Consider the following 15,153-nt stretch of genomic DNA (forward strand, 5'->3'; position numbering starts at 1 on the left):
GATGTAGAAAAAGGATAATACAGAACAGAAGTGCCTACCAGTATTCTCCCTAACTCATTGTGCCCATTTTACTTACTGTGCCCATATAAGACAGAAAAAACTGTCATTGTTGACTGAGGGTCATCAAGCAACATGTGACTAGGTGTGTGTTTTATAAACCACATAACATACTTACCAAAACTGAATAAATGTGCAAACATCGGTAAACAGGAGAAAAATCAACAAGATCCTGAACAGTTAAGATCTGAAAAATAAAATCATGCTTTAAATACAATTGGTCAAACTACTAGTCCATTCCTGGATAACGTACAGTTAAAAATATACAAGGGGATTCATGAAATTCATGTTATAACATATAAAAGCCATGCCCTTTTCATTGTTTTGTATGTGTTCACTGATTCTTTATACATGACTCATCATGTTGACTGTTTTAAGTTATAATGTATAACAGGGAGAGGTGCTTTATCTTTAATATGCCCCGCTGATTATCAGAAAATTGCTATGGGTAAGTAGATACTTATAATTGCTTTCTGCAAAGAGGGTGTGTGATTTATGGCTTAGTTATAGACAAAGTTTCTTCTCTTATGCAGTTAAATCATGAGAGTTACTAGTATTTCCTCAAATTGAAGACATTATCATTATTACTTTATGGGCTACTAAGAAAAAACCCTACTACTTGAAATTACATTATCAATTTATATTGGTAACCTGATTTTGAGATGTTATAATAAAAAAAAGTGCACCCTAGAATTTATTAAATAAAGCAGTATAAAGTTTCTTAAACTTGAAAAGTAGATGAACACCCTAAAGGAACACATTTCTATTCTCAAGTGTCCTCAGAGTAGATTCAAATTATAGTGCTATCAAGAAAAATGATAGGAAAAAAAAAAACCCACATCGATAGTAACACAGATGTGAGAAATGAGGTCACAAGGAAATATATTACCACCAACTCAAAGGAAAAAAATTACTCAATAATAAAGAGGCCCTTTACCTCCTCTTCGTTCTCATCATCTTCTTCAAATGTATGTTTCAATATAATTTCATTCCTGTTTTCTGGAATTCTATCATTTACATACATATGCTTCCCAAATTTTATATTATTTTGCTTCTGCAGAGCAACACTGAAGGCTTTTTGCTGCTGTGCCTATTTTGGAAAAATAAAAGATTATTTTATATTTTACTATGGTCAAAATTGGTTCAAGAATTTGTTCATATTTTCTTATAATGACAAGAGGGGTAAGAATACAAGAGACTATGGTGATGGGTCACAGGCTTTATGGTGGTGGGAGAACTATAGGGCCCACCAATTACTGAACAAAAATGAACAACAATGTAAGAACATAAATAAATTCAGAAAATAACTAATCTGAAAATCAAATCTGCTATTTTCTAAATCTTGAGAAAAAAGGAATTAGAAAGCATGTTACATATTGTTTTATTTCTATGCCATTATGATTATTGGAAGTTGATTTAATCCTTAGAACCTTTAATTATATTATAATCATTTAAAAGCTTTTTATTACCAAAAAATTCAAATATAAACAAAGTAAATAAATTAATAGAACAAATTCCTATGTATTCAGTATCTTTCTTCAGTAATTAATATTTATACATTATTGGGTCATCTAGGCCTTTACCCATTAATTCCACGAATACTCTAATTTTTCCTTACAATTTTCTGAGTTAAGATTAATAACATCAGGTACATAAATCTTAACTATACAATTTAGACAAATGCATATATTTTCCTAGTGATATAGAAAATTTTCACCTCTCCAGAAAAAACCCCAATTCCTTTCTTAGGTAATTTCCCCACCCAGAGGCAACTGCTGTTCTATTTTTTGTTCACCTTAAATTAGTTTTGCCTGCTTCAGAATTGTGCATAAAAACAAGTCACATAATATTGTAGCTTCAACTTATATATTGTTGCATATATGAATAATTTACTCCTTTTATTGCTAAGTAATATTCCATTGTATGACTCCAGTCAAATGTTGGTTAACAATAAGAATACATCCTGAGAAATGTAACTTCATACAATTTTGTCATTTTATAAGTGTTATAGAGCATAATTCATGAATCTCGATGGTGGGGCCTACTACACACTTTGGTTGTATGGGACTAGCCTCAAATGCACAGTGTCACTAAGTGTGACGAGGCTACATATTACCATTTAGTAGAATTTGTGTACCTGTGCTTCTTTTGAAGTTTATTTAGGTTGCTTCCAATTTTGAGCTAATTGTTTAAAAAGGTGGTATAAATATAATAAGGACATGTTTTCATGTAAATACCTAAGAGAGGAAATGCTGACTCAAAAAGTACATATATTAACTTTATAACAGATAAATCCTTCTCCATTGCCTGACTCTTTTATTATTGAGATGTAGGAGTTAATTCAAAGCCAACACTTTTAGCATGGTTTGAAAAGAAAGCAACTTAGAGCCTTAGCATAAAGGCTCCCAAGTGCCTCAGTTAATTTTATACCGAATTTGATTGTTTGCAAAGTTAATGTAATACCACATCCATGCAGGAGTTTGCCAAGCGATAACCTGGTGACTGAGTGAGTTAAATCAAGTCAGATAGATTTTACTATCTAACCAAAAAGAAAACACTGATGAAATTCATTCTAAATAAGAAAGTCAAGAAAGTAAAGGGTAAAACTAAACAAAAATAAGCAACTTATATAAGTTAAAAAGTAAATTCTAGATATATTCTATAACAGATTAAATAACAATTAAAATTTTTCTTTTTCATCTCACCTGTTTCATTGCTGTTTCACCTATTTTGTCAGAATGTTTTCGAATGCTTTCCAAAAAGTCTTTGAGATCAGACATAGAGATTTCTTTAATATCTTCACGGAGTTTAGGAAGATTTTCTATCATTAGCTGACAAAACCGGTATTGACTAACCCGGGGAAAATAAACATTTTCTAATTGCTCCATAGTTTTTAAAGCAGAATAATACCTATGCCAAGTTAAAAAAGAAAACTTTACAATAAGTTCTTATCATATTAATTTTATAAGTAATTCCAAGTAATCAGTCCAACACAACCATCAAAATAGGTGTATGGTTAAAATAAGTAAAACTGACATTCATTTCTATTATTAAGAACTAACTATAAAACAAATGAACTAATTGCTGGTTGAAAACTTCTTGCTTTAGATTAAACTATTACCATCATCATTACGGTATATTAGATGTTTATTTATAATAGTTCCTAGACTTTGAATAAGAATATTTAGGCATTTGATATATGAATTCCCAATCTCTCTCCTAACTACAACCATGATCATCAACAAAGTATATAACACAGGTTTAATTCTAATTGAGGTAAAATTTATTTTGAGGAAATTTTTTTGAAAATTTTACATTATTTAAGGTTATTGGAAATATTGGGTTGTCAGATGTATTATTCTATTTATTCAAGCAAAAATGCGTTATGACTTTTCCAACAACCCAAGTGTCAAAAGAAAACAAGTAAAAGAGAATGAAGTTTTCAACTTAACAAATATTGACTGAATGTCCATTGTTTATAAGGCACTGTATAAGAGGTTGAATATGCAACAATTAATAAAGTATAGCTTTGCCTTAGCAAAACTGACACATGCTTTCATCTAAATATTTTAATTTGTCTAGAAGTTCATATAGGTAGATATGTTTGGTGGATATTACCATTAACCTTCGATAAATGAGAAAAATGAAAGCATATATCATTTAACCAAGGTACTATAATTAATTGTAGTAGAACTGAGATTTTCTAAAACTGTCAGTTTCCTATAACAATATTTACCATCAAAATCCATTTGAGAGTAGATAAAGCTGTTTTTAAATTAATCAAATAATATTTTATACCTTCCCTTTGATTTGGATGCTAAAAAGAAGACGCTATCTAAAGAACAAAAAGAAGATGGCTCTCCCTTGTGGCAACAGGTTAAAGCACAGCACTGAAAAGCCATGGCTGCCTCTGTGAGTTCGATCCCTACCCCTGAGCTGACCCACATAGTGCAAGCAGACCTCTCCTGTCTCGCCCACTGCTCCCCTCAGCAGTGTACTTAGTCAATGTGCCTGTTCTGCTCCCCACTGTCTCTGGTGAAGCCTTTTACTACTCCTGCACCTCTGGCCTGTACCCCAGTTCTGTATAAATAAATAAATCTTAAAAGAAAAAAAAAGTAAATTGAAAAGACAGCAAGCTCAAGTTATTTAAATTCCTATTTCAAATGTCTCATTTACCTTGATTTTTTTTAATTTAAAATTTCTCATCTTTAAAATATTTTAAGCACTATTTAAGTATCTAATGCTGCTATGCAGCCAACAAACTACTTAAATTATTTTTCACTTGTTGTGTATTTATTTGTGTGGTAAAACAGAAATATGGACTACCTACTCAGGACTATCAAAATATAACTCCTTATGCTTATGAACCCCAACATGCTTACTTTGTAAGCAAAGTTAATATGCAAGCAGTATTTTTCACTCCTATGCAGATGTCTATTTGTCCCTCAACATCAACACTATCAATTGTGATGTCACTCACAAAAGGGAAGATTGCCCCAAAAAATAGTTTGCTTTACTGGATGATTTTGATAGGCAAACTGCATGAACAAAGTATCATTAAAGTTAGCAGACAAAATTTCACATGATTCACTGTAATTATATTATCTGTTTTCAGTAACAGAAACAAATTCTTATTAAAAACTATTAGAAAAGTAACCAACTCACCTTTTTGCATTCATTTGTTCTCTGAGCTTGCTATACATTTCCAGCACTGCATCAAAAAATATAACTTATTTTAGCTTTCAAGATGAAAAGATGTCTTGGGAGATGAAAATAATTAAAAGCATGGAGGAGCACATTACAAATTCATTAATTTTCTGCCTAAGTAAATAAAAACATTTTAATTTCTACATTTATTAAACACTATGTCCCACACCAATACATTATATTGAACTTGAAACACCTGCATATACTGACATCTATACAGTAATTAAGACATTATTAACAATTATTCTCTTCAGAAATTTACTAATATCTCTTCTCTGCAAGGGAATTAGACATTTGGACTATATTTGAGAGAGAAAGTTGAGTGACAATGAGAATGATTGATTTTCATTCAATATACCAAATAAAATAACACAACATGTTATACAGCTCACAAACAAAAATTTATACCAACCTACAAAGAAAAGATACAGGAGAATAAATTACAATAAAGACATAAGTAAACAAAAAGAATCTTTACATTTACTTTTATCATTTCTATCAAGGGGTCAGAAAAGCAATTTTTCAAGAAAATTGTTATAACTTTCAGCAAGCGAGACATTGTGTCACCAAAAAAAACTTTAATGCAACTATATAATCATTCACCCTTTGAAGAATTTCAAAATGTAAAGAGCAAATTATGATTGGTTCATCAAGTCAGCTTATATTTTCCTAGTCAAAAATTTTTCCCAGATTTTTCTATTGTCATATGACTACTCCCCAAGGGGTCTTCAAGTTTATGCAAGATATTGTTTACTTGTCTGAAAACCATAAAAAGTTCAATAGTGGTTATAGTATATAAGTCCTAACTCTGAGGACCCTTTTTTACATATCTTTATTACAGTCAGTATGTCATAATGCAGTACTTCTCACATTTTTTTTCAAAGAAAGCATTAAACTGAAACCATAACCTAAGATCACCACTATAAAATATAAACTTTCTTTGAAGTTAATATGCAAATATCCATGGTTCATCAGATATTAAACTGAATAGCATTTCAGTGATTCTCAATTGAAAGAAAAGCTATTCTCACAAGTTAAGAAACTTATTTTTTTGTTAATAAAATCTGCTAACTTCAGCATACAACTTATATTATAAGCCAAATTTACACTACATAGCTATTATACAAAGAATCTCATTCTATTCCCCTGGATATGAGTTTCAGGTTTCTTATTAAGAAAAAAAAAAACCAAAAACCTAAAAAACGGGACATTGGGATGGACTTAGGCTTTACTATATTAAGAAAACAGATGACATACACCTGCTTCCTTGACATATGAATAAAGAAAATACTGACTCATTTCTCCAGAATGTATTTGATGCACTAATAATACTGAGTCTTAACAGAAAGACCAGAAACTCAGAAAATTAAAAAGTCATTTTCCATAATATAGAAGGTGCAAGACAGAGAAGAGAAGACCTTGTGCTTTTGGGCACTCCTCTTAGTTTATCCGAAAAATGAGATATGGGAAAAGCAAAATAAACTTGCTTAAGTTAAAAACAGAAAACCAGAGGTAAAAATTACACATAATTGGAAAAGGTGAGAAGTTACAATCAAAAGCCACTATCCCCACAGGAAAGTACTCTGAGTAAAAAGAAAAGAAACTGGATGGGAAGGGGGTTGGTCAGACAAAGGACAAATGAGGCAGAGAGGAAATGGAAGACAGAGGTGACAGCAGGAGACTGCTATAACACATCAGTAAGTAGGAAAAATAACCATGGGTTTGGAGGGGAGAATCCCCAAGTAATCAGTAATTCCCATAATGGAAAAACGACCATATATTATTGTTAAATTATACCATGTCAAATGTTATTATTATAAACACTGTTAACTCACCTGGAAGGCATAACTGCAATTTTTCTACTACAGTTATAATATTTCTTTGCTGAATTCTACATCGAATAATATCTTCTGTTTGGACTATCACCTTAGAGAAGAAGAAATGTTCATATTTTTAAATGAACAGTTAAATTAAATCCACATACTGAATACAAAAAAATTTGCACCATTTTTCTCACCTCCTTTCCAGCATCTTGAAATCTTCGGTTGGTGTCAGTAACTTGCACCTTAAAAATAATTTCACCTTAGTTTAAACAAATATGCATAAAACTGCTCTGATGTAACTGCTCACCCTTGTAATCAGATCATGCTTCATGAGAAACTTAGAACAAAGAAATGCAAATTCAAATTAACTCTACAGCTTGAACTTGAACTTTTGATTAAAAAGGGCTTTTGTGAACTTGAATTACTTATGACAGTTCTTTTTAACAGATTCTGTGGCAAACTTCTCAAATTTACTCAAGATTTTTGAACTTTACTTTCTTCTCTAAATCTGTCAAACAATTCAAATCACTGACCCAATTGACCACTGGTCCCTTTTTGATAATTTCAATGAGGTCTATGTGCCATTCATTATCTGTAGGAAATGGTGATTGCATTTGATGGTAATTAAACATTCATACTTTGCTGAATGCAAACACTGGGTGGTTGATTAACATCAAACACAGAAATTTCAATCCACAGCAACATTTTAATGCTGCAGGTGCAGGCAAGGCTCAACCCCAAATTTTCCCACATATTAAATGACTCACTAAGTCATTATAGTAAGGAAGAACATTCTAGTTTATTAAAAATCTCATTAATTTCTGAACAAAGATGCTCAGTGACCTTACTGATGCTGTGTTTGGGCTCTTGTTATCTGAATATCCTTTATATAATGGTTTTCTAATCATAATCTTTGGTAAACTAGGGTCATTCTTTCTTCTATGCTCTAAACAAAGGTAAGTAGTATGATTCTTTTAAAACTAAATGTTTTATATTCTGACTGAATAAATCTAGATCCCATTTTAATAATGTTTTGCTATGTAGCAGAAAATGCCAATCAACCTTCTTTTTAAAAATCACACATTGCTAACTGAAGTCTCAATATTATTAAATAATTTTGAGAACACATTTTACTTTTTTAAGTTTTTATAGGACAGCTTTTAGCAATATTGTAATAATTGTTGTGTTACAAATTCCAAAGGGCAAATGAGGTTTTTCATTGAATGAATTGTTTATTTCACTTCCCTACACAGAAAGAAATTTTGTTTAAGTCAGTAATTTACTGCTTTTCAAAAAAGATTATGCCAGTCATTAGAAAGACAGTGTGTTGACAGAGCAATACAATAAATAGAGCATTTTCAAACACAACAATAAATAGAGCATTTTCAAACACAAACTAATTCACTCCTTGATAGTAGTATTCTTAATAATGATTTGTACATATGCTCTATAAATGAATACTTGAGCAATTTAATAAAAACAAAGGTTAGCTATTTCTTACCTTCAGTTTTTCTGCATCAGTCCTTACTTTAAGGAGTTCTGTAATGGCATCTACAAAGCCCTGATGATGAAAATTACACATCTTTTCAATCTCCTTGTCATGATTCCGTATGCAAGCATCTAACTTTTCCATAAATTTCTTGTGTGCATTAGGTTGGTCATCATATACAGACCTGTGCATATATAAGAAGAGAGTTAAGTTAAACTTTCCAGTTCATCAAAATTTTTTAAGTCCAATCTTTACAATAGTCAATATCTGAAAGTCTCTGAACAAATAAGCTAGGTTTGTACTACTTACATTAACAGAAAGAATTCAAGTGAAAAACTTTTTAACATGTTAAAATTCAGAGTCAAATCTTTTAGTTATATCACTAGGTTTCTGGGAATAAAGGTCTGAGGTTCACAGCATGAGTCTCTAATATGCTATGGCTCAAAAAATAATCACTGAGTAAATGATTACGGAATGAACAATCTCCTGATTTCTGTAGCATTTATGATATGCCAGAATATACTGTAAGTGCTTTATATATTAAACAATCTTCACAATAATCTTATAAAGTAGGTGTTATTATTACCCTTGTTTTACATATATAAATTAGATAGACAGATAAAAATAAGTGCCATAAATTCTACAACTAGCAGGTGACAGCTGAAATGTGCATAATGGCAGTCTGGCTTCAGAGTTCATATTCTCAAATACAAGGCCACACTGCAATACTCTAAACCTGGAGTATTCATCCCTACTGTACCTCAGCTCATGCTGTCGCCACATAGAGAGCACTTATCTCCAATCCTACTTGCCATGTGGGAAAGGGTTAACCTTGACAAAAGAAAGATTTGGCCCTTGCCCTTGGCCAAGCTCCTGGGACATAACTGGAAAGTCTCTACTGGTAGCTTTCTTCTTTACTTGAGGTCTTTGTGCAATGCCTAATAGTCTAAACTAACAATTTGATTTATGGGGCCAGGAACCTTGGGCCACATGGTACCAGCTCTGGAGGGACTGCCAAGGTCAGCAACATGGACAATCAGCCATGTCTCTGTGACTAATCCTCAGTAAAAACCCTGGTCACCATGCCTTGGTAGGTAATACTCTCAATGTTACCACTTTTCACTGCTGGGCTAAGGTAGTGCTGTCCATATGACTCCACAGGGCAAGAGCTGGAAGCTCCTGCCTGGAATTGTCCTAGACCTTATCTTAAAGTGCCTTTGCGGGGCCCTGCCTGGTGGCACAATGGGTTAGGACGTAGCATTGCAAGCTAGCAGAGCTGCCTCAGTATGAGTTCAATCCCCCGCCCCGGAGATGACCCACATGGCATGGCAGACCTCTCCTAACCTGCCCACTGCTCCCCTCAGCAGTGTGCTTTGTCTATCTGCCTGTTCTGCACACTCCACCCCACCCCCACCCCCCCATCTCTGGTGAATCCTCTCACCTGCCCTGCACCTCTGACTTGTACTCTAGTTCTGTATACATAAATAAATAAATCTTTAAAAAAGGTTTAAAAAAATTTTTTTTAAAAAGTGCCTTTGCTTGGCCCTCCCTGGTGGCACAGCGGGTTAAAGCACAGCCCTGAGAAACTAAAGCCACTTCCACATGAGTTCGATTCCCGCCTGCCCGGGAGGTGACCACATGGCGCGGCAGACCTCTCCTGACCCGCCCGCTGCTCCCCTCAGCAGTGTACTTTGTTAGTCAGCCTGTTCTGCTCCCCACTCTGTCTCTGGTGAGTCCTCTCACCGCCCTTGAGCCTTTGGCCTGTACCCCAGTTCTGTATGCACAAATAAATAAATCTTTTAAAAAAAAAAAGTGCCTTTGCTTATAGTTAATTTTAAGTCTTTTGCTATAACAAAATTTAACAGCTTTTTGCTAATTTCTGTGAGTCCTCCTAGTGAATTACTAAATATGAGGGTAGTCTTGGGGACCTCCCATTATGATCAGGTTCAATAACTTACTAAGAGGACTTTTCTACCTATACTACTCTCAATCTTATCCATACTTATAGCTCTGTATTGCATAAACACACTGATACTTCCCAAATATATATTTCCAGCCCTGACCAGTCCTTTGACCTTCAAACAGGTAGACGTATCCAAGTGGATAATTTGGTAAGTAACTCACTATGTCCAAAGTGAATTCCTATCTTTCTTATCAAAACTTCTTGCTTCAAGTCATCCCCTCCTCCGTATATTCTTTTCTAGTGCTCAGGAAATAAAACCTTGAAGTCATTCCTGACTATTCTCTTTCTCACATATCCCTTCACTCCCTCCCACAGACAAATCCAGCAAATCCAACCATATCTCACAACCTCCACTTGTAAAAACCTGGACTAAATCCTCAACATGTCTAGCCTAGGTTTGTAACAACTGCTTCCTAAATGGTATCCTAATTCCACCTTTAATTCCTATCAGGCTATTCTCAACACAGTCGACAGAATGATCCCATTAAAACACAAACCAGACCTCATGTCTCCTGCTCAAAACCCTATTTCTCATAATTAATTCTGCCCCATATTATTTCACCAACCTTACTTTCCCACTACTTCCTCTCCACTTTATTTATTCTATGCCAGCAATGCTGGTCTCCTTGTGATTCCTGAAACACAGCAGGCATATTCTTGTCCTCTGCTGTGAAAATGCACTTGTTTTTTCACTGCGACTGTATTCTCCACTTGGCTTCCCTCGACTCCTTCAGGCCCTTATTGCTTCTTGATGAGGTCATTTCTGGTTATAATATCTACATTATTATTATCTACACATATACACACTCTCTTTTCTCCCCACCTTACTCTTTCTCAACTTTCATCCTCTAAAAATAAGGAGTTTACTTTGTCACTGTGTTATTTTCAGTACTGTAGAATAAAGTCTTATTTTACACTTTTTTTATTTTCTGTCTTCCCCCACCAAAATGTAAGTTGCATGACAGTACAGTTCTGTGTTTTGCTCCTTGTGTATACCCAGCCCTAGCATAGCACCTGCCATAAGGCAGATGACCACAGGACTGATGAGGAAATGGGCAGATAGACGGATGCATGGATGGGTGGAATCAGAAAGGATATTTACTAGCTGTGGAACTAGCTGATGTCTTTAAGTCTCAATTCCCTCAAAAAGAAAAATGAATAAAAGATAGTATCTACTTCAGTGTTATGAGTATTAAACTAGTAAACAAAAATTTCTTAGTAAAGCATAAGTGCTCAACATGCACTGGTTGTTCGCATGGTATGCAGAGGAGACATGCAGCCCACTTGCTAAGTGAGCAGGCTGCTCAGCAGCCGAGAACTGGCTGTCCACAGCTACCATTATCGGGATAAAGGGGCTGGCTGCGACTGATGCCTCATCTTTGGGGCCTTCTGCATTGTCATATCTGCTCTTTCATCTATTTCCTATACTACACCTGAGAAAATACAGCTTTTCACAGATAAAGAAATGGACACAGACATGATACACAACTTGCTCAGTACAGTCTAGTTAGAGGGTTACTGTAACAGCACTTTGTGTTTGTCATATCGAGCAAGCATAAAACTAACTAGAACTCAATTAAACATTATTCTGAAGGAAGATCCATAGATGAGAGAAAACTTATTTAACTGATCTTAATGTGCTATAAAAATTTTTACCTCACAATTGTGAGCAAGTATAATCTTTAATATATATATATTAGGATATTACATATTTTAATAAATAGTTTGATCTTTATCTAGCTCAGGCAGCAAAGGGAACACATCTAAGAACTGACTCTTAATTTCTTTATATTACAGTTGTAACACTGTAGCAAAAATCTAGAAAGAGTTATTTCAGGACTGTATTACTTTATGTCCCGGTCCCTCCAAAAGAGGGTATTTTCTCAAGGAAAGGAAATACTTTTATCACTTTCAAGATAAAAAGATATAAACAGGAAGAAAAACAAGTTATTTCTCAGGGGCCATTTTATATTTGTGTCTTCTTCTATTGATGTAATTAGTTTGAAGATAAATGCATGCTATATCCACACTTCACTAACAGAAAGTCAAAGCTTGAATAAAAGAGCAATATATTCCATGCCCTCTGCTGCTAAAATAGAGACAGAAGTTCCAGTGAAGGAATCAAAAGTAATACTAAAGACTTAGTACTGTGAATGCGAAAGACGTGTAGGTCTTGCTCTACCTATGACTAAATTTTCATCTCTCCTGAGCCTTTTCTATTGCAGGACATGCTGCACCCCAAGCAATCAATTGTGTCACCTACAGCAGATCAGTGGGATTATTCTGAACAGAGAACACACAAATGAAGAAACGACTTTCTCAATTACTCAATTACTGTATACAACACAAACTCTCAACTCCAGCATGCAAGTACTCAAAATATAATTAATCACTAATGTAGTTGATCTAGCTCTCTACCCACTCTGAAGGAAAGTAATCTTAAGAATAACTAGTCCAAAGTTTGCTAATAAAGTCAGTAATAAATATCTGACTGAACAAAGAGAGCAAAAAAAGAGGATATTGCATAAGAACACTGGAAAATGGAAGAAAGCAAAAGTGACTACTATCTCAAGAGTTTGACACCATACTCACAACAGGAATGATGGAGCTTTTTTTTTTTTTTTAAAGAATCTATGTTTAATTACAGAGATTACTTGGTGGAAAAGCAGAAGAATACAAAGAGAAACAGGAAATAACGGCACTCTGTCAACAACCCCTCTCCCCCACAGTGATTTCACTAAAAGGAGGCATCTCGGCTGCTTCTGATTTAATGTGGTAAAAATTAAAAAAAAAACAACAAAAACAGTAGTAACAGTAGTGCACAACCAAGTACTTACTATAAGTGCTTTACATGCATTATTTCATTAACATTCACTGCAGCTTTATGACACAGATCCTGTCAGCAGCCCAGTTTACAAATGTAGTCTGGGAAGATAAAGATTTTGGAGGAGGAAAGACAATATTAAGGCTGTAAGTGCAAAGTCATACAGTAATAGAGGCAAGATTTAACCCCTGCTCCACTGATGCAAAATCAGTGCTCTTAACTAAGAGGTTGTATAGACTCTCCAATCAGAAATGATCATGAGTAGCATGAAATGTAGAGAAGTCAGCACAGCAACAAACAAAATTAAGAATGACTCAGTAGGGAACCCCTGATGTGCACTGTTGCACCCATCGGGAAAAATCATCCAATGGACAGGAAAAGGGTATAAGAACTGTGCACAGCTAAAAGGCAGACAGTATTAAATTGCAAATGCAACCCAAAAAAGATAGCACAAAATATGAAGTAGAGAAAACAGCAGGAGGACCCTGTACTGTCTGACCTCCACTGAAAGGAATCTAGAAACTATATATCCTTTGCTGTCTTGTGTAATCACCATCATTCTTTGAAATTCTGATTTGCTGGAGAAAAATGGAAATAACATTCAGCAGTTTTCTTCCTTAGAATCTTTTTTTTTATTTTTATTTTTTAAAGATTTATTTATTTGTTCATACAGAGCTGGGGTACAGGCCAGAGACAGAGTGGGGAGCAGAATAGGCAGATCTACGTAGTAGACTGCTGAGGGGAGCAGCGGGCGGGTCAGGAGAGGTCTGCCAAGCCATGTGGCCACCTCCCAGACAGATGGGATCGAACTCATGCGGAGTTGGCTTTAGTTTCTCGTGCAGTGCTTTAACCCGCTGCGCCACCAGGGAGGGCCATTTTTCTTAGAATCTTAAGTTGGTTAACAGGTGCAGCCATCTAACTAATATTCCAATGAGCCAGATGCATTACTGTTCTAAATTTCCAAGCAATATACAATTGTGATGAAAAATATTTTTTCTTCCTTTGAAATACCCCCCACAATTTGATAAAATTTATTGGCAATCCTGACAAAACTCCTACTAATACGTGATAGAAACAGAAAAAGAGAATGGAAAAAAAGTTTGCAATTTCGAGCACTCCCTGGTTGCACGTGTTAAAGGGTAGCACTGTGAAGCTATGCCGCCACCGTAGCAGGAGATCCAACGCCTGTTGGGGGGGGGGGGAGGGGGGAGGTGACCCCACGCGGAGCTGCAGGCCTCTCCTGAAACACCCGCTGCTCCCCTCTGCATGTATTTCAGTTGATCCGCCTATTCTGTTCCCCACTCTGTCTCTGGTGAACCCACACACCTATGGCCTATATCCCAGTTCTTGTATGCATAAATAAAACAAATCTTTTTTTAAATGTTTGCAATTTCCCACTATGCCACATCCACTAAGCTTGTAACTTCATGCACTAAATACAGATAATGGCTTCAACATAAGATAGATCAGTTCAGAATAAGATAGTTCAGTCATCTCTTCTAAAAGCTTACTACAATAAAATCTTACTTCTGGCAAAAATGTAAAAATATCCAAACAAAAATGCAGATGCAAAATCAATTTAAAAATAAAGATGATTTAAAAACGTCATGTGAGTAAAAAACAGACTATGCTAAGGATTTTCTTTATATATTTTAATTTTAGCAACAAGAAGTGCATATCTTAAGATAATGTATATCTCAAAATCATAACAAAATATTTTAATATAAACATTCTAACTTCATTATATCTAATCTTCTACACAAAGCAAAGTGTTCAAATATGAGTTGTCACACAATATTTGATCACCTGATATATACAAGGCTTTTAAAATTTAAACAAGTAAATAATCTTTAAGAGATGCTTTCCTGAATAGTATGTCTAGGTCTCCACCTTGTGGTAATAAAGTAAATAAAAGAAAACTAAGGTATCATTAAAATGTAAAATTGTTCCTTTGAAAATGAAATGCTTTTACTATCAAATCAAATATCCTCTTAACAAAGAGGATCTTAGCTTACTTCAATATTTTAGTCAGGTGTTAAATAAAATGTATATAAAGAAATTTAAAAAGGACTTATTAATCATATGCAGTGTTGTTTTGGTTTTTTTTTTTTTAGTGACAATATACTGGTAACATACTAGCTATGATTTTTTTTCTCTCAAAAAGCATATGATATCTTTATGCTATTTTTAATACCTTTCATTTTTTTTTAAAGATTTATTTATTTATTCATACAGAACTGGGGTACAGGCCAGAGATGCGGAGGGTGAGAGGATTCACCAGGGACAAAGT

The 15,153-nt window shown here is 34.4% G+C and overlaps 1 protein-coding gene across 2 annotated transcripts in view; it reads right to left on the bottom strand.

Annotated features, from left to right (window-relative positions):
- The window catches only part of EXOC6 (exocyst complex component 6), a 122,669-nt gene that overhangs the window by 95,427 nt on the left and 12,089 nt on the right, over positions 1–15,153 (bottom strand). For both annotated transcript variants that reach the window (XM_004680624.2, XM_012723889.1), the window contains exons 2-8: positions 8,089–8,260; positions 6,782–6,829; positions 6,600–6,690; positions 4,723–4,768; positions 2,763–2,967; positions 995–1,147; positions 176–244 (exon numbers count right to left, since the gene is read on the bottom strand). In XM_004680624.2, the coding sequence (XP_004680681.1) occupies positions 176–244; positions 995–1,147; positions 2,763–2,967; positions 4,723–4,768; positions 6,600–6,690; positions 6,782–6,829; positions 8,089–8,260 (784 nt within the window). The remainder of the gene's footprint in view (positions 1–175; positions 245–994; positions 1,148–2,762; positions 2,968–4,722; positions 4,769–6,599; positions 6,691–6,781; positions 6,830–8,088; positions 8,261–15,153) is intronic.

This window comes from Condylura cristata, unplaced genomic scaffold (assembly GCF_000260355.1).
Source record: "Condylura cristata isolate star-nosed mole 26May11 unplaced genomic scaffold, ConCri1.0 scaffold00011, whole genome shotgun sequence".
Taxonomy (NCBI): Eukaryota; Metazoa; Chordata; class Mammalia; order Eulipotyphla; family Talpidae; genus Condylura; species Condylura cristata.